Source organism: Miniopterus schreibersii (assembly GCF_964146895.1).
Source record: "Miniopterus schreibersii genome assembly, chromosome: 3".
Classification (NCBI taxonomy): Eukaryota; Metazoa; Chordata; class Mammalia; order Chiroptera; family Miniopteridae; genus Miniopterus; species Miniopterus schreibersii.
Window position 1 is genome coordinate 28456299 of NC_138103.1, and position 21203 is coordinate 28477501.

General features: G+C 37.8%; 1 protein-coding gene across 1 annotated transcript in view; it reads right to left on the reverse strand.

Moving 5' to 3' along the window:
• Positions 1-21203, reverse strand: part of LOC308555268 (nuclear envelope pore membrane protein POM 121C-like) — a 29381-nt gene that overhangs the window by 6209 nt on the left and 1969 nt on the right. Inside the window, exons 3-10 of the mRNA XM_081133303.1 lie at positions 20972-21130; positions 18773-18853; positions 17160-17331; positions 2794-2885; positions 2101-2174; positions 1518-1642; positions 1292-1394; positions 881-1054 (exon numbers count right to left, since the gene is read on the reverse strand). Coding sequence (XP_080989429.1) covers positions 881-1054; positions 1292-1394; positions 1518-1642; positions 2101-2174; positions 2794-2885; positions 17160-17331; positions 18773-18853; positions 20972-21130 — 980 coding nt within the window. The remainder of the gene's footprint in view (positions 1-880; positions 1055-1291; positions 1395-1517; positions 1643-2100; positions 2175-2793; positions 2886-17159; positions 17332-18772; positions 18854-20971; positions 21131-21203) is intronic.

Consider the following 21203-nt stretch of genomic DNA (forward strand, 5'->3'; position numbering starts at 1 on the left):
TGACGACATTCAATGCTTTTGTATCCTCCCTGTGCCTACCACAGTGCTGGGGATTTAAGTCAATAAATATGACTAAATCTATGCCACTGGTCCTTAAAGTACTCATTCCTTAAAAATCAAGGAACTGTTCCTTATTTCCACTCTTCATAGATCATAAGGAAAACAGTAGGGGATAAAACTTTGCCTAATTGGGGTTAAATGTGTGGAAACTTAAGAAAATCCAATCAACTGAAGTTAAGTCCAGCTAATAACCTAGATAAACCTCACTCATCTAACAAAGGTTTACTATATTTGCCTACCATGTGCTAAGTGCATATAACCATGAATGAGATAAGTCTCTGCCCCTGAGCCCTGGGACAGGCTGATATATAACACATACTACTACTACATGATAAAGTACAGTAACAGAAGTGTGTGTATATGCAGTACTATGAAGGCAGGGGGCTGGACCAATCAACAGCCCTTTGGAAACCTAGAGGGAAAAATAATATTATCTTATGCCTGTGGTCTAATAAGCATGTGACATCTCAACCCTGTAATCACATTTATACTTCAGCGATACCTCATGAATTAAGCATTATTCTCATTTTACACATGATGGCAAGGCTCAGAGCAGCTAAGGAACTAGGTTTCAAATCAAGAGCCATCTGACGACCAAAACTAAGCTTCTTTTCCTAGCTTAAGTGTTACAGCTCCCCTTCCCCAAAATTTTCCTGATTACAGAATCCTGAAGCTCTTAAGCTTACATCAGCTCAGGTCTGGTAAGCCAAAGTAGGTTCAATCCTTATAATTTCCAGCGACTGACAGGCATGATGCTTTTACTTCAATCTCAACAAAGACTGATGTCATTATATGCTCTAAAGGAAGCTCTCCTACTCACCTGGGAAGGATGGTGGGCCTGGGGAATTCTGCATCTTCTTCAAGCTCTCCAACAGTGGGTTAGTGCTTGGGGCTGGGGGAGAGGTTGGGGAGGAAGCAGTCCCAGCAGTAGGCAGGGTAAAAGTAAAAGGCTGAGTGGTAGGTGGGTTCTCAGTGACAGAGCTCGAGGAAGCATCTAAGGAAGAAAGAGAAGATTCAATCGTCCTCCCCAGTTTGGGAATTCTTTCCAGTAGCATATTGTAGAGCACGGGGATGCTCAGGGTCTCAGTATAATTCATTTAGAAATGCTTCCCCTCAACCTCAGTGCTTACTGTTCTCCAGATTCCACTGAAGACCCAAATGTATTTCTCAGATGAGAAAGACCAAAAATAAACAATTTCTCCCTGGAGTATGAAAGATCTTCATTCCTTACCAGTCTTATCTTCCAAGACCTTGTTAAACCACCGTAATGAAGCTTTCTTTTCCAAGTCTAGGTCCTCAGCAGTAATTGAATAACCAAGCTGGGGAGGTGGAGGCTACCCAAGAGAAAAAGTCAAGTCAATCAGAAGAAATTGAAGAAACCTGTATTTAGCTTTCCTAATACGACTTAAAGAGCTAAGCTGGGGTGGGCATGGATATGTAGGTGGAAAAGACCATACCAAAGTCAGCTGGTCCCCTCGCCTGGAGGGCAGCAGCTGAATCTTCCGTTTACGCTGCCCAGAGCTGCCAGGTGTACATGGGGAATTCCTCAAGTTCTGTTTCTTCCATGTGGTTGTATCTACAACTAAAGAAAGAAAGATAGTCTTGTTTTCTTCCTCCCCCTCTTCCAGAAATGGACAGATGTATTAATCCACATGGTTTGTAACACTGAATTTTTTCTGGGTGTCTCTGAAAAATTTTATCTTCCATCATCTGGGCTCTTGTTTGCAAGATTATTTCTAAGAGTCAAGAGGCTATAAAGAGAGAATTACTTTAGATGCATACAACTGCTGGACAATAATTCCTAGATTGTTCACAGATACCTCAACTGAAGCTTATCCCTATCCCACAGTTACCCTGGGTTACACTGCATTTATTTATGTCACCTTTCTCCCTTACTAGACTATAAATCTCTGAAGGACAGTATATACCAGGCCCTCTACACAGCAATGCTGAAAGTGTGTTTTGAATAGGTAGTAGTCTATACATCTTCCATAAATACTTCTACCACCACAAGCCACTCTTACGTGTTTATCAACTTACCCTTTTCTCCCTGGGACTCCTTGTCGGTTACTAATGGGGTTGAAGGACTAGAATGATGAGAAAGTTCCTCTTCTCTGAAGGAGAAAAACACAGAATTAAGTTCAGAAAGACTTCCTGAAAATAAATACTGAATAACTTATACCATCCTAACTCCCAAATGGCCAAAGTCTAGATCCACCATGATTTGAGATCTCAGTGTGCCAGGACAAAAAAAAAAAGTGAAAAGAAAATTCTCACAGAAATGAAGGGAGGTAGTTAACAAAAACCATGGACAAACCACTGTTTTAAAACAAGCACAAAACAATTATCTTCAAAACCTTCCTTACAACTGGCCACATTATTGAGAGTTCTAGGCACAGACCTAATCTGAGAGAGTGGCATTCTTGTTGACTGTATGTAGACCTGGAGGGTCAGCTGGAGTCAAGAACATGAAGCCTACTGCGCACTGACATTATTCACTCCGTTCATTCTATTCTATTCTCACGCCTAGTCACTTGTGCAGAAGAGAGCCAGAGGGCCCTACAGTCAGTGCATAAAGAACTAAGAAATGAGAGCAATTCTGGAAGGACAGCAATTCACTGTCCTTCTAGATGTTAATTTGATTCTCCAAACCAGAAGTTATAGAAAGCCTAAGAGCCAAGTAAATGTCCCTCCTTTCCTGACCAATAATCCACACAGCAAATAACTGATTACCTTATTTTCTTTGCTGGCCTCTCTGGTGTCTGGGAGCGGGATGAGGCTGGGCTGGAAAAGGGTGATGAACTGGGACCACTTCTCTTCCATAGCTAAAAGTCAAACAAAAGTTACATGACTGACGGTAGGTGATAATTCAGCATTTGACTTTCAATATAATTTTATGGTTCCATTCATACTGCATATAAAGTATCCTTGTTAGTGACTAAAAAATATTTCTTTGTGAAGGAAGGCTCCTGAAAAGAAAGTTGGCAATATTAACTATGGGATAAAAAAGTCTAAAAAGTAATGAAATGCTAATAAATGTAGAAAGAATGAATGTACTTTTTGCATATATTAAAAAGAGGGACATTATATTAAATGATTTAGAGCTATGATACATATTTACTCTATATTGTCTATGGATATGATCAGAGTAAATTAAGAAAATGTTCTAATAAAGATAAGCCCACAAACTAATTTAGCTTTTGCTTTCATTAAATTTTCAGTTTTACTTTATTAACTTTATTTTTAAATATATGCTGTAATGACATTTATGACTTTTACAACACCTAGGTACTTATCATTATATAATAATCATCTATACATCTGTCTCTTCTGCCAGGCAGAGTCCCTTGATAGCAAGGATGGCCTGTGTTTTTGTTTTTTAATTTTTTTTTTAATCCTTAATGGAGGATATTTTTTCCATTGCTTTTCAGAGAGAGTGGAAGGGAGAGAGACAGAGAGACAAGACGGAGTTTAGAAACATCGACGTGAAAGACATATTGACTGGTTGCCTCCCACAAGCATCCCAACTGTGTTAGGGCTGATGCTCTAACCACTGAGCCAAACCGTTCAGGACAAAGATGGTATGTTTTCATCTTCACCTCCTTCAAAGGGGGCTAGCAGTGAAGTAACTGACAAAGGGCACTCTGCAAGTAAATCTTTGGCCTCATTATAAAGACACTAAACTATCATATTTTCCTACTGAGAAGCTTCTAGTGATTTCTTACTCTGTAGCAGTTACATGATATAAGCACAAACAGGGAGAAACAGTGCTTAATGAAAATTCAAAGGAAGAAAAGGATTTAAAAATCAAAGACCGTGCCTGGCTGGCGTGGCTCAGAGGTTGAGCATCAAGTGACCTATGATTTCAGGAGATTGCAGTTCGATTCCTGGTCAGGGCACATGCCCGGGTTGTGGACTCAATCCCCAGTGGGGGCTGTGCAGGAGGGAGCCAATCAATGACTCATCATTGATGTTTCTCTCTCTCTCTCCCCTGTCCTCTCTCTGAAATCAGTAAAGACATATTTAAAAAACAAAAAAAATCAAAGACCCGTGGTAAAACAGCTCCATAAGACTACTATCAGGAAACCCAAGGCTCAGAATTAGCTTGAGAAAAATGCTGAAATCAATATTATTATTATTTTAATGTTACTCTCAGGTAAGAACAAGAAAGGACAGTCATTTTGGGGGGGTAGCGGCAGCAGGGAATCTTGGGCCTTAAACCTTGCATTTTTAACAAAGTGCTAAAGGTGATTCTAATGTTTCACTCACCAGGGTTAAAGACAACCTGGTTCAACACTTAGGGGAACAATGTATCTCTACTTCATAGACTCTACACAGACACATAATCCAGATGTAATAACAATTTACATGTAAGAAGTGTAACAAAACAACTGTAAAAAAATATATGAGTTGTTAAAATACATGGGTTAGAAAAAAAGACTTTTTATGCCAGAAACAAAAGAAGAAAACTGAGAGTGTTACATAAAAACTAAGAACCTCTCTATATAAAAATATTGCTATGCCTAGCCAGCATGGCTCAGCAGTTGAGCATCAACCTATGATCCAGAAGACCAGAGTTCAATTCCTGGTCAGGGCACATGCCCAGGTTTCAGGCTCCACTCCCAGCACAGGACGTGCAGGAGGCAGCTGATCAATGGCTCTCTGTAATCATTAATGTTTCTCTCTCTATTCCCTTCCCTTCCTCTCTCCAAAATCAATAAAAATATATATAATTTTTAAAACTGTCATGTGGGAAGAAGACTTTACTGTAAGTATACCTGTTGTACCATTTGTATTTTCAACAACACTAATGTTTCCATAAACCAGAAATAAAAATCTATGTGGGCAGAAAACAAACAAAAAAACTCAAAACCAAAAACAAACTAAAAGGCAAATATTTTCAATTAAAGAGAGGAGTTGATATCCTTAACATGTCAAAATGTAAAACTTGCAATTCCATATAAATGCAATGAACATATAAGTGGGCAAAAGATATAATGAGGCAAGTCACAAAAAGAGATAGATGATCTATGTATCTGGCAGTCAATTTAATTCTGCTTTGCAACTCAATTTTTATTTACCAAGTTCCTAACTCTTTATATTTTACAAAGAATGCAAAGATAAGCAAGACCATTCCCATCAAGAAATTTATGATTTGGAAAAGAGAATAGTACATAAAATGATTATAATAGTCTCTAAAGATGTCTCTAAAAAGGAGCCTAAGAAAAAAGAGATTATGCTGAGTTCATTTTGAAGAATCAATAAAGGAATAAGGTGACATTTGAGATGGTCTGCAATTTGATAAAACATACATATCATTCCAGATGGAGAACAAAACAAGAAAAGGGAAGGAAGCAGGAAAATATTAAGTGCTCTTAGAAGATAATAAATGTTCTGGCTTGGCTTAAGTATAGGAATAAATAAATAATAAAAGACATGGTCAGAAATGCAAGATAGGGGTATGAAGTTTTCTTTTTTTTTTAAATTTAAAAAAAATACATATCTTCATTGATTTCAGAGAGAGGAAAGGAGAGGGAGAGAGCGAGCTAGAAATATCAATGATGAGTCATTGATTGGCTGCAGCCTGCAACCCGGGCATGTGCCCTGACCGGGAATCGAACCCTGATCGCCTGGATCCTAGGTCGATGCTCAACTGCTGAGCCACACCCGGCCGGGCGGGGTATGAAGTTTTCAATGCCTACTTTGGAGAATATGTCTTGTAAGAATACATGGAGATATCAATGCCACGTACAAAGAGGTAGAACAGTTCACGTCTATAATTGGTACAGCTTAACATTTGTAATGATTTTATATCATCAAAACTACAACTTCTAGTTTGGATAGCTGTAGACTTAGCTATTTACTAGTGTTCCTCTGGAAAAATATAATTGAGTCAAGTATCTATACTACCACTTGCACCAAATCTATATTGATTACTGGGGATATTTACTACTTCAGCACACACTTCTTTCAAAGAGAAGCTTCAACATAAAGAACTTTCATATTACTTTAATTTCCCTTTCCTAAGATCTACTTCTGAGAACTTACCATATATTCCAATATCACACAACAACAGGGGACTGGAAACTACTTATAATAGGACACCTAAGAGCTATTAGTGTCAGTGAGGACAAGCAGAAAATGCTGAAGAAAATATGAAATACATCTGTATGAAGGTATTGGCAGTATGAAGAGCTACCAAGGCAGTGAGACACTGCAGAAACAAGACAAAGAAGAGAAGCCAAGAGGTGAGACCCACCTTTAGGCCTATGTTTTCCCTCATGGTGACTGCTAATTCCAAAAGTAAAAGCTGCTGTTGAGAGGCTGAGAAAAGCTTCTGGCAGCCTCTTAGGCTTAGACAGACAAAAACTGGAATTCAGGGCTTTCCAATGTAGAGGGGCCCTAATAAACACCTCAGGCTTTTGGTTGGTATCCCAAAGGCTACATACTAGAATATAGGGCAAATCAGAAAAAAACAGCCTTCACAAGAACTGACAGCCAACTCAGAACCACGTAAATTCCAACTGGAGGGAGGTAATCTGTGTCTACCCTAGCTGCCTGCCAGAGGCAAAAGTAAAACCTCTCTGGAGGAAGATACCATCATTCAGAGCTTCAAGTTACAGTCACCCCGCTCCCCAATGTCTGACAGAAAAACAAACAAAAATCAAGTATATAAGAAGATAATGTTTAACCAAACAGAAAAAAAAGCAGACGTCAGAAACAGGATTCAAATACTGGAATTATCAAACAAGACTTTAAGGAACTGTTTATTATAAGAATTTAAATGGCAATATAAAGAATCTTGGCAATCAGAAAATCAAAAAGAAAAAACAATTAAAAAACAGGAGGACAGCTTAAGGGAGCTGTAGGACAACATGAAGTATAACAATATTCGCATCACTGGAGTGCCAGAAGGGGAAGAAAGTGACCAAGGGCTAGAGAACCTGTTGGAAGAAACAATGGCAGAAAACTTCCCTAACCTGGTGAAGGAAAAAGTCACACAAGTTCAGGGGACACAGAGTCCCAAGCAAGAAGAATCCTAAGAGGCCCACACCCAGACACATCATAATTAAAATGCCAAGAATTCAAGACAAAGAATATTAAAGGCAGTGAGAGAAAAGCAATCTGTTACCTACGAAGGAGATACCATAAGGCTGTCAGCTGATTTCTCATCAGAAACTCTACAGGCCAGCAGGGAATGGCAGGAAGTATTCAAAGAAATGAAAAGTAAGGATCTGAATCCAAGACTACTCTATCCAGCGAGGCTACCATTCAAAATAGATGGTGAAATAAAGAGCTTCCCAGACAAAAAAGGGCTAAAGGAGTTTATCACCATCAAAACAGCACTGCAAGAAATGTTAAAAGGGACTGATGTAACAAGAAGTAGAATGCTTGGTGAGGCTCCCCTGTGAGGCCATCTGGACCAGGGATTTTGTTTGCTGGGTGTTTTTTGATCCCTGCTTTGACTTCATCGGTTGTCGTTGGCCTATTCAGGTTTTCTGATTCTTCCTGATTCAGTTTTACCTTATCTCACTCATATGTGGAATCTAATAAACAAAACAGACTGAGGAACAAAACAGATTCAGAGATATAGAAGCATGGAACAGACTGATGAATCTCAGAGGGAATGCAGGGGTGGGTGGGTGGGAAAAGATTAACCAAAGAACTTACATGTATATTATGCATAACCTATGGACACAGACAATAGCGTGGTGAAGGCCTGGGGCAGGGGCGGGATAGGAGGAGTCAAGGGGGTGGGGAAAGGGGACAGCAGTAATATTTTCAACAATAAAGACAAATTAAGAAAAAATTCCTGGCAAATGGTCACTACTAAAAAACAAAACAATAACTGAAATTAATGCAATGGATGGATCCTAAGGTAGTGATGTCAGCATTATGGTGGAGTGAGACGACCTCCTGGTTTCTCCCCTTAAAGTTACAATTTGGACAACTATAATCAACAGAAGGTTCTCTGCTCAATACACAAACATGTCCGAGAGATCCACACATTGAGACATATGAAGGTGGGCATGAGCAAGGAGGAATGAGCAGGGAGGCACGATAAGGGTGGAGGGGCAGAAGAGAGGTCAGAGACAGGAACCTCAGATGCAGTCTGACACTCACTGTTGCCCCAGCTGACTTGATAGTGGGGAAGGAGTCGTGTAGCAGCCCTCACAGGGTAGCACGGAGGGCTGGAGGGGCAAAAGCAACATTCTGGCATGAGCAGCCAGTGCCCACTGCAGCTAAAGCCAGTGACAGAGGTGAAAATGGGGCACAGTGGTGTGGCAGCCACCATTAACAGGAGAGAAAGCCACAGGCCCATGAACCCACCTCCCCCCAGCCCACACGGCAATACCCAGTTCTGGCAGCTGGGACACCTCAGATAGTACAGAGCAGCTGACAGCCCTGGTTACAAGGAGGCAGTGCCAGGAACTCACAAGCCCGGAGCCCCATTGCTTGCCACATCCTACCATGGGGGTGGTACCCTGAAACTGAAGTGACACAGTCACAGAGGGGATGTCTACTTCCTTGGGGAATGTGGGGCATTTTCCACAACTAAGACAAACAGAAGCAAGAAATGGCAACTGTTGTTCAGAGCAGGGTATTAAACAATTAAAACATAAAGCTTAAAGGAGGGAAAAGCATTTAAAAAAGACTAACTTCTGCAATTTGGAAATGAACACAGCATAAAGAGGGATAATTTGTGACAACAAAAACAAAAGGGGAGAGAAAAAGGACTGAACTTGCACGGGTGAATGAAGATTAAGATGCAAATCAGAAGAAAAAGACTACTGTATGTTTGAAACTTTTTTTTACATAAACCTAATGGTAATCACAAAACAAAAATCTAAAGCTAAGACATATACAACAGCAACAACAAAAGAGAAAACAGAGGGGAAAAAATCATAGAAAACTACCAAACTAAAATAGCAGACAAACACAAGGGAAAAGAAACAATGGAGATACAGAGCAACGAGAAAACAAAAGATAAAATGACTGTAGTAAGTCCTCATATATCAGTAATCACCCTAAATGTAATGGACTGAACTCACCAACTAAAGGCACACAGAAGTGGAGAGGATTAAAAAACAAGACCCAACTATATGTTGCCTTCAGGAGAAACATCTTATCTACAAAAACAAACATAGGCTCAAAATGAAGGGGTGGAAGATGATACTCCAAGCAAATGGCATTAAGAGAAAAACAGGTGCAGCCATACTTAAAACAGAAAATATAGATTTCTAAGAAAAAGATAACAAGAAACAAAGATGGACATTTTATAATCAAAAAGGGAACAATCCATCAAGACATAACACTTATCAATATGTATGCACCCAAACTGGGAGCACCAAAATATATAAAGCAATTGCAAATGAACCTAAAGGGAGAAACTGACAAAAATACAATTATAGCAGGGAACCCCATTGACAGCAATGGATAGATCTATCCATTCAAACACAAAGTAAGGAAATATTGGCACATTAGACCAAATGGTCATAATATTTACAGAGTTTTCCATACCAAAACAATGAAATATACATTCTTCTCAAGTATACACATAATGTTCACAAGGACAGAGCATATGTTGGGGCACAAAAGTAGTCTCAATAAATTTAAGAAGACTGAAATCATACCAACCACAATGATCTGAAACTGGACATTAACTACAATAAGAAAGCTAAAAAAACCCCACAAATATGTGTCGATTAAACAACATGCTACTGGACAACTAGTGGGTCAAAGAAGAAATAAAAGATCAAAAGGTACACAGACAAGTGAAAATGACAATACACATTTCAAAATTTTGGGGATGTACCAAAAGCAGTAAGTACTAAGAGGGAAGTTTACAGCATTACAGGCCTACCTCAAGAAACAAGAAAAATCTCAAGTAATCTAAAATTACACTTTGCCTGGCCGGGCGTGGCTCAGCGGTTGAGCGTCGACCTAGGATCCAGGCGATCAGGGTTCTATTCCCGGTCAGGGCACATGCCCAGGTTGTGGGCTCGATCAATGACTCTCTCATCATTGATGTTTCTATCTCTCTCTCTCCCTCTCCTTTACTCTCTCTGAAATCAATAAAGATATATTTAAAAAATAATAAAAATAAAATAAAATAAAATAAAATTACACTTTGCCCAGCTGGGCGTGGCTCAGCGGTTGAGTGTCGACCTAGGATTCAGGCGATCGGGGTTCAATTCCTGGTCAGGGCACATGCTCGGGTTGCGGGCTCGATCCCCAGTCGGGGATGTGCAGGAGGCAGACGATCAATGACTCTTATCATTGATGTTTCTATCTCTCTCCCTCCCTCTCCTTTCCTCTCTCTGAAATCAATAGATATATTAAAAAAATTACACCTTAAAAACTAGAAAAAGAACAAATGAAGCCCAAAGAGAGTAGAAAAAAGGAAATAATAAAAATTGAAGCAGAATTAAATGAAGTAAAGAAAATATAAAAAAATTAATGAAACAAAGAGCTTATTCTTAGAAAAGATAAATGAAATTGACAAGCCTTTGGCTAGCCTCACTAAGGCAAAAAGAGAAAAGACTCAAAATCAGAAATGAAAGAGAAGTTAAAACAGACACCACAGAAATACAAAGGATTATACAAGAATGCCACAACACTACCAAATTTGATAATCTAGAAGAAAAAACGAACAACTTCTTAGAAATATATAACTTTCCTAGACTGAATCATAAAGGACTGGAAAACCTAAACAGACTGATCAACAGAAAGAAAACTGAAACAGCAATTAAAAACCTCCCAAAAAACAAAAGTCCAGGACCAGATGGCTTCAACTAGTAAATTCTACCAACATTCAAAGATGTTGGTAGACTTAATACCTATCCTTCTCAAACTCTTCCAAAAAACTGAAGAGGGAATACTTTCTAACTTATTTCACAAGGCCAACACTACTCTGATACCAAAACCAGGCAAGGACAACACACACAAAAAGAAAACAACAGGCCAATACATCTGATGAACATAGATACAAAAATCCTAAACAAAATACTAGCAAGTCAAACACAGCAATAAATAAAAAAGAAAATACATCACAATCACGTGGGGTTCATTCCAGGCACAAGGATAGTTGAATATATGCCAATCAATCAATGCGACACACATTAACAAAATGAAGGATAAAAATCATATGGTCATATTAATAGACACAGAAAAAGCATTTGACAAGACCCAGCATCCATTTACAATTAAAACACTCAATAAGATGGGTATAGAAGGCAAATACTTAACATAATAAGGGTTGTATATGACAGCTAATATACTCAATGGTGAATAACCGAAAGCTTTTCCTCTAAGATCAAGAACAAGACAAGGATGCCCTCTCTTGACACTGTTATTCAACACAGTAGTGGCAAAGTCCTAGCCAGAGCAATCAGGCAAGAGAGAAATAAAAAGCACTGAAATTGGGAATAAAGAAGTAAAACTGTAACTATTTGCAGATGACAGAATTCCATATATAGAAAACCCTAAAGATTCCATCAAAAGACTGTTAGAGATAAACAAATATAGTAAAGATGCAAGATACAAAATCAATATATAAAAATCTGCTGTGTTCCTATATATTAACAATGAAATATAGAAAAAGAAAAAAAAATCCCATTTATAATTGCAAAAAATAAAAAATTAAAAAACAACAACATACCTAGGAATATACTTAACAAAAGAAGTGAAGGACCTATATATTGAAAACTATAAGACACTGTTGAAACTGAAGACACAAAGTAGTGGAAAGATACTTGTGTTCACAGATTGGAAGAATTAACTTTGTAAATAACCATATTACCTAAAACAATATACAGATTTAATGCAATCCCTATCATAATCCCAATGGCATTTTCCACAGAAATAGAACAAAAAATCCTCAAATTTGTATGAAACCACAAAAGATCCCAAATAGCCAAAGCAATCCTGAGGGGGGAAAAAAAGGTGGAGGTACCACACTCCCTGACTTCAAACTATCAAGCTACAATAATGAAAACATGTGGTATTGGCAGAAACACAGATATGTAGAACAATGGAACAGAATTCAGAGCCTAGAAATAAATCCACATGTATATGAGCAACTAATTTTCGACAAAGGAGCCAAAGACATACAAATATATGATGAAGAAAGGAAAGTCTCAATAAATGGTGCTGGGAAAATTGGAAAGCCACATGCAAAAGAATGAAACTAGACTGCAGTATGACACCACACACAAAAATTAACTCAAAGTCTATCGAAGACTTGAATATAAGATCTGAAACAAAATACACAGAAAAAAACATAGGTATTACACTTATGAACCGTGGTCTCAAAGGGGTTTCTGTGAACTTGACCCCAAAGGCAAAGTAAATAAAAGCAAAAATAAATGAATGGGCCCAGCTGGGCGTGGCTCAGTGGTTGAGCATTGACCTAGGATCCAGGAGATCACGGTTCGGTTCCCGGTCAGGGCACATGCCCAGGTTGTGGGCTCGATCCCAGTCAGGAGCGTGCAGGAGGCAGCCAATCAATGAAGACTCTCTCATCACTGATGTTTCTATCTCTCTCCCTCAAATCAATAAAGATATATTTAAAAAATAAATGAATGGAATTGTATCAAACTGAAAAGCTCTGCACAGCAAAAAAAATCAACAAAACAAAAAGGCAACCAACCTAGTGAAAAATTTGCAGACAATACCTTTGATTAGGGGATAATATCCAAAATATATAAAGAATTCATACAACTCAACATCAAAACACACAATCCAATTAAAAAATGGGCAGAGGACTTGAAGACTTTTTCCAAGATGACATATAGATAACATAAAAAGATGTTTAACTTCACTAGCTATAAGGGAAATGCAAATCAAAACCACAATGAGATACCACCTCACACCTGTTAGAATGGCTATTATCAATAAGACAAAAAATAACAAGTGTTGGAGAAGATATGGAGAAAAGGGGACCCTGTACACTGCTGGTAGGAATATAAATCGGTCCAGCCTCTATGGAAAACAGTACGGAGGTTCCTTAAAAAATTAATAATAATAGAACTACCATATAACCCAGCAATTCCTCTTCTGGGGATCTACCCCCCAAAATTGAAAACACTTATTTGTAATGATATATGTACTCCTATGTTCCTTACAGCATTATTCACAATAGCCAAAAGTTGTGGAAGCAACCTAATGTCCCTCAACTGATGATTAGATAAAGAAGATGTGGTACATATATACAAGGAAATACTACTCAGCCACAAAAAAGATGAAATATTGCCATTTGTGACAATGTAGACAGATCTTGAGTATCAAACTAAGTGAAATAAATCAGACGAAAAAGGACAAGAACCACAAGATTCTACTCACAGGTGGGACATAAAACAAAAACCAACAAAAGAAAAAAAACTAACTCAGTCACAGACAAGAGTATAGTAGTTACCTGAGTGGAAGGGGGCAAGATGAAGAGGGTAAAGGGGGTCAAATATATAGTGATGAAAGGAAACTAGATTTTGGATGTTGAGCACTCAATGGAATACACACATGTATTATAAAGTTGAAAGCCTGAAACTTATAGAATGCTACTAACCAATGTTACCCCAATTAATTTAATTTAAAAAAGAATGCAACGGTTGAGGTGAAATAGCAGATTCCACAAAGCTGAAGAAAACTAGTAAACGAGAAAACAGAAAAACTGAAGTTTGGGAAGACAAAATGATACAAACACAAAAAGAGATAACATGGAACACAATGAAAAGGTTCAACATGTCCAGGAATACTAGAGAGGTGAGAAAATAGGGGAGAACAGTATCTAGACTGATAATGGCTGACCGTTTTTCAAAACCATCAAAAGACAGCAAGCCACACAACAAACTCCAAGGAAGATAAACTACAACTGAGCACTTCATAATAAAATTTCTTTTCAAGTGAAGTGAAAACACTTATCAAAACTACACACGTTAAAAAAGGGTGGCCAGCGTGGCTCAGCGGTTGAGCATCAACCTATGATCCAGGAGATTGCAGTTTGATTCTGGGTTGGGGCACATGCCCAAGTTTCAGGCTTTATCCCCAGTAAGCAGCCAATCAATGACTCTCTCATCATTGATGTTTCTCCCTCTCCCTTCCACTCAATGAAATCAATAAAAAACATAATTTAAAACAACAACAAAAAGCTAAACATGTGTTGGGCCATAAACCAAATTTCAAAACTTTTCAAGGATTGATATGAGTATATCATCCTGTGACCTAGTGTAATTAAACTAAAAACCAGCAACAAAAAGATAACTAGAGAATTCCCAACTGTTTAGAAATTAAGCAATGTATTTCTAAATAACCTATGATTCAAAGTCATAATGGAAATTAGAATATATTATAAACCAAACAAAAACCACTTCAATTTCAGAACCTGTGAAATGCAGCTAAAGTTGAATGTACAGGAAATATATAACTTTAAAAGCTTATGTTAGAAAAGAGAAAAGGCTGAAAAAAATTACTCAGTGATCTACGAATCTGTATTAAAAAGAAACCCTAGAAAATCAAACATAAAGAAGGAAATAATACCTATAAGAGAACAAATGAAAGAAACAAAAACAGATAACAGTGTCTCCTAAAATTAGTTCTTTGACTATATAACCTTGGAAAAGAAACTTCCTTAATCCAGTAAAGTATTTATAGAAAATCTGTATCAAACATTATACATAACATGAAACATAGAAAGTGCACCCTCTGAAATTAGGAAAACCAAGACCAGGATGTTTGCTCTCACTTCTGTTCAATATTATACTGGAAGTCTTAGCCAAATGCAGTAAGGCATAAACAAACAATGTTAAGGACTGGGGGGAAAACGGGGAGAACTGTCATTATTGTAGATAACATGATTTACATACAAAAATCCTGAAGGCTACAAATGAATATTGAGAATTAAGCAAGTTTTCTGAACTAAAAACCAGTTGTGTCCTAGCTGGATGCCTCAGTTGGTTGGTGCATCGTCCTATACACTAAAAGGTTGCGGGCTCAATTCCTGGTCAGGGCACATGTCTGGGTTTAAGGCTCCTTCCCCAGTGGGGGGCATGCAAGAGGCAGCTGATCAATGACTCTCTCATCATTGATGTTTCTCTCTCTCTCTCTGAAATCAATATATTTAAAAATCAATAAAACATATCCTTGGATGAGGATTAAAAAAACCCCCAAAACCAGTTGTATTTCTATACACCAGCAACAATTAAATTTTTAATATACTCTTTATAATAGCATCAAGAATATATACCTAGAGCCCTAGCTGGTTTGGCTCAGTGGTTAGAGCATTAGTCCATGGACTAAAGGGTCCCAGGTTCGATTCTGCCCAAGGGCACATACCTCAGTTGCAGGCTCAATTCCTGGTCCTGGTTGTGGAGTTTGCAGGAGGCAACCAATCGATGTGTCTTTCTCACATCGATGTTTCTCCCCCCCCCCGCCCCCCCCGCCGAAAAGCAATAGGAAAAATATCCTCTGTTAGCGATTAAAACAACAACAAAAAACAACAAAGGATACAAGAGCCAATGTGAAAGGCTCCCACTGGTCAAAGTTGAAAAATTTTATGCACCAAAAGGAATAACTACAATATATTGAGGATCATAAGATGCTTATAAAAATTCAGAAGTTCATAAAGATAATCAACAGCAGCAAAAACATCATTAGTCACCTTTAGAGTTAGCTATGGTATCAATGTCGTCTTATTATCCTGTCATTCCTATAGTTAGGCCACGTTCTACATAGAATTTCAGTTAAATGTAGAGGGAAAGAGTTAGAATATCACCATTTTGAAACCTAATAAAACAATGGACCTAGGCAAAGAAAATGAATGGCTGCTAAAATTTTCAAATGAAAAGCTCATACAAAAATTAAAATGCAAGTATCAGGCTAACAACACCTTAACCCAATGATCAACATTAACGTCACAAAAGGGAGGCAACCAGACTTCAAGTGCTCCTGACATGATGCAATAGGAAGTCTGAGCATCACCTATGCAATATTCTGCAAAATAACTGAAATTGAATCTAATCAAGCCTCAGGATCCAACTAGTTGTTTACAAGGAAAATAGGGGATAGAGCACATGTTAAAATGACACAGGGACAATGCAAACTAAATCCAGAATGTGGGAAATTCTACAGGACAAAATGAGCCAGTTTTTTCAAAAGCATGAAAAAAAGTAGTAGCATTATAAATATGAACCAAATGTAATGAGTTGATTTTTGGTCCCTGATACAAAGTAATCAAGATGGTTTGGGGTAATAAAGGCAATTTGAACATGGAGTGATATTAATTAATATTAAATAATTATTATTGGTTGAGAGGAATAATGGTATTGTGGTCATTAATGTTAAAAAAGTTTAAAAACATCCTGAAGTACTTCTACAGGTGAAATGACACGTTTACAATTTACTTTAAAACACAAGAGCAAAACCAAAAGGTGGTGGGGGGTGGTATTGATGGAAGAGGACTGACAAAATGCTGTTAACTACTGAAGCTACATGGAAGTTCAGCATAGTTTCTTTCCTTGTGTGCACATTTGAAATTTAACATAATAAAAAAATTTTTAAATAGGGATAATGGCTATGTACTTAATAGTCCTGTTGTGATAATTAAATGAGGAAATGTACATAAAGTGCTTAGGATAGGACCTAGCCTAGAATAAGTGCTCAAGGTAAAGGTTATTATAATTACCCTCTTCTTTGCACTCCCACAACTGCTCTGGCTTAGGCATTCATCTTGCATTTATGTTACTAAATTTCACTAAATTCGCAACCTACGATAAATTTCTTTTATAACCCAATGCAATTCGAACTCAAGTCTACCTCTCCAATCCAATTAACACCATTTATTGAATTATTCATCCTTGGTCTATTTATTTATGTGCAATAATGGCTCTGTCCTGTATCACGTTTCCACATATACACTGGTTTACTTTCTCAGCTTTCCATTCTCTTCCACTGACCTATTGTTTTTTTTCAGGGATTTGTATCTTCTGTTAATTTAGAGGTGATCCCAATAATTGATAGAGAGATGGTGGTCAGTAAACAGTGACTAAGCAATTAATTAATGCTGGGAACCCATTTTGCCCATGCCACCCACAGGAATAATGTACCTGAGAGAAACCTCGAGTAGAACTGTAAGAACTGGTAATTGCATTGCGGCTGGAGCTAGGAATGCCACCTGTGTATGTGCTCGTCATGGAGCTCATAGAGGAGGTACGGGATCTCTTATTCAAGTGGTCATCTGAGCTCTGGGAATTGAGACCTCTTTTCAGAGACCCAGGCCTAATAAAAGGGAAAAAGATAGTTAGATGTGCTACTGAAGGCAATGTTCTTTTAATGCTTCATCCATGGGCACAAAATCTTTCTTAAATATATCTGACAAAGTCAAGAAGGAAAAGCCAAATATTTTGAAAATTAAATGTATTATTCCACTTAAATGATACCCTAAAAAATAAACACTAATCTCCAGTGACAGAAAGCATTATTACTGAATGCCTGGGAATGGAGGAAGGATTGGAGGGAGGTATTACTAAGGGACACCGGAAAACTTTTGGAGGTGATGGTTATGTTCATTATCTTGATTGTGGTGATGGTTTCACAGGTGTATAAATGTCAAAACTTACCAAACTGTACACTTCAGACACAGTTTATTACATGTCAATTATCCCTCAATAAAGCTGTTAAAAAAATCAGTTAAGAAGAACCAACCATTTTTTCTAAGTTTCTAACTGAAGCAGAAATTCCCTCTAAATCCTGTAGAATAGCCATCCAACCTCCGTTACAGTGTAGATAACTCACTATTTCCTAGAGTGATGAATGTCAAACGTGGTGGGCCAGTTTATTCTTACATTGGATGAAAAAAATATTTCCTCTAACTTTCACCCATCGATCCTATTTGGTGCCGTACCAAGCAAGCTGTTTTCCTTCTTTCATTTGATAGTCCTTCAGTTTTTTGGAAGCCGTTATCCTTCCTTCCCTCATTTCCTTATTCCTGTTGAGATTTTTCTCCTCTGGGCTATTACTTATGTACCTTCAAAACCCCCTCAACCCACCACCACCACCACCACCACCACCACCCTTTAAATATTAGTTGCTTCACTGGAAATGAATTTCAGTTTGTGTATAATCTCTTTTATAATGTAGTACACAGAACCAAACATAATACTCAATGGACAATCTGAATAGAATTAAGAAAAGCAGGACTACCACTTACCTGCCTCATCCTAGTCTCTGTTCTATCAGCACAGAATAGGAGCACGTTAGCTTTTTTGGCAGCCATATTATACTGCTGGCTCAAATTAAGCATATGTTACCCCAAGTCTTTTCACACAAATTTCTGAGCCACTTTCCCTCTAATCCATTTCTTCCTCAAATGTATTTGAACTCAAATGTAGAAAGTTATCACTTATCTTAAATTTCAATTTTGTATTTTATCCATCATGCAAACCTTGTGATCTTTCTATTTACATACTTGATTATTAAACATATTTACAAACCCTCTTAGTCTTAACACATTTCATCCAAATTAATGAAAAAAATATTGAAAGAAATTATGAGAGAGTTATTGTGGCAAGTTACTGAAATGTTCCTCTCTGATTTCAAAGATTTGAAACCCAAACAAATAAAGCAATGTAAAAAGCAAAGAGGAAAATCTATAGAACAATAGCTGTGACAATGCCCTTTTTCTTAAGTGTACACTTCAACCAGATGGATTTTCACTTACTTAGGCACAAAAGAAGCAGGGACTCCATTGGCCACCAGAGGCTCAAATGCTGAATGTCCACTCCCACTGCTATCATGGCGCCTATGAAAAATCAAAAACTCTTAATTAAATGAAATGACTTTTTCCCCCTTAGAACATATTCTCTCATTCCTGGGACCTTATACTATTTCTATGGAGCACAGGTTCCTTGCTAGAAAAGAAAAAGTTTGCTTCAAATCCCAAAGATTCCAAAAGATAAATTTATTCTGAGTTTGTCCTGGCAATAAAGAAAGTATAAAAATACAGCAGATCTTTGAATAACATTTCATTCAATGTCATTTCATTATAACATTGATGAGATGCCATAGGAACTCAACTGCTGTTTATATCAATTAGCCTATGGGCAAATTAATTTCGTTATATGTTGTCATAGTTTACAAGAGCCTACTGACAATGTTAAGTGAAGACTTATTCTACACATCAAGACCTTTTTAACTATTCAGTGTATCAATTATTATAATCACAAATTTAACACCTCACTATCCACAAATTTAAAACAAAACAAATCTTAGGGACCTTAGCACATCCCATAGTGATCTAGAGGTTAATATGGCAAGTCTATTAGGCTTAGCACATCCCATAGTGATCTAGAGGTTAATATGGCAAGTCTATTAGGGAAAAACTATATATCTCACATATAAGGACCTATGTGTGGTGCACATAATCACTGCTTATTCCAATTATGGGAAAGATAATACAGAATTCTCAGTTATAGAGTCACTAGGGTCAAGTAAAACTACCATACCTAAGAACATGAAAAACCTACTGGGACTATAAGAACAGTTATTTCATCTCCCACCTCCACACTCCCTGCCTCCTGCCACTCCTGCTAAGCTGGCTGGCATTAGCTAAAATTGCTCACTTGTAAATCATGTCTCTAGTCATAACCTGATCTTCCTATGTTAAATAAATACACTTGCATTGATTAATACTTCTCTACTTGTTATCTAAAGTATCAAAGATGGCCAACCCTGGAACTGCAGCATATGAATAATTTGGTCTAGGTAATAGGGACAATGATTGCATTTTTCAAGTGTAGGGTTCCCTGTAAGAGAGCACTTCCTTGACCACCTGATATAAAAAAGCCCCCCTTCTCATTACCCTGTTATATCACCCTGTCTTTTTTTATTTCTATCACCATGTGTGTTTAACTTCTATATGCTTAAAATCTAGACCTTGTTTTAATATCCTTCCCCTTTTTGTTTTTTTCCCTGCTCCAACAGGTCCCATGAGGACTTGTCTTGTTCACTGCTCTATCCACAGTAACTGGAATAGGCTCTGGCACATTGTGGCTGCTCAATTTGTTGTATTAAAAAATGAATGGAATCCTTAACTAGTTCCTTAGAAAGCCACAAGCAATTCTGCATTCTAATTAGTAACTTCAACCTCCTTTCTTTCCATACTCGGGAAATAAGACTCCTTACTTCATTTTCATTAAGTTATTGAAAACCAATGAATGAAGTTGGTTTTACTCTTGTTACTGATAAATCTACCATACTAGTCTACTAGTTTTATTTCCCAAGCATTCCCTTCAGCACAATTATGACACTTAAACTGGTGGTTACCCAAATAACTGAACAACACAAGGAGGGGAAGCCTTTGAAGATTCCCTCTCAAAAACAGAATTTAACACATTTGTATCAAAAGTATGAGGCTAGCCCAGCCAGTGTGGCTCAGTGGTTGAGCATCAACCTATGAACCAGGATGTCAGGGTTTGATTCCCAGCCAGGGCACATGCCCAGGTTTCAGGCTCGATCCCTGGTACGGGGCGTGCAGGAGGCAGCCAATCAATGACTCTCTCTCATTATGGATGTTTCTATCTCTCTCTCCCTCCCTCTGAAATCAATAATGTGTGTGTGTGTGTATTTAAATATCTTTCTTAAAAAAAAGTATGAGGCTAACATGACTAACAGTTGTTGGCTTATCCCAATACTTAGGGAAAAGGTAAATTATAAAATTAATCTAACCTGTGCCTAAACCTGAAATGAACAGCATTAAAGCCCTTGTTACTAAGTTCTTCCATGAAAGCCAAAGAAGGGGACCTACTAAGGCTCACAAACTGAAACTGGCCTCTGTGTCTTTTGGGGGAGTAATCTGCATTTCAACAAATCACAGGAGTCTAGATGGGAGGCCTTTTTAGTACTCTGCTGGGCCTGTTACCTTCTTTTATTTTCCTGGCCATCAGTGAGTATTTGTTCTTCCTCCTCCACTGTTCTTTTCTTCCTCTCTTTGAGGGCACTCAGTACAGTCTCCTTTGCACATGGATCTGGAGCATTACTTGATGGTGAGGACAGTGTTGAGCTAATTAACTGTTCTGGTCTGCAATGAAAGACAATATTCTAGCATTAAAATATTTTAATTACCATGACCTACAGCACAGACTTCACTGAAA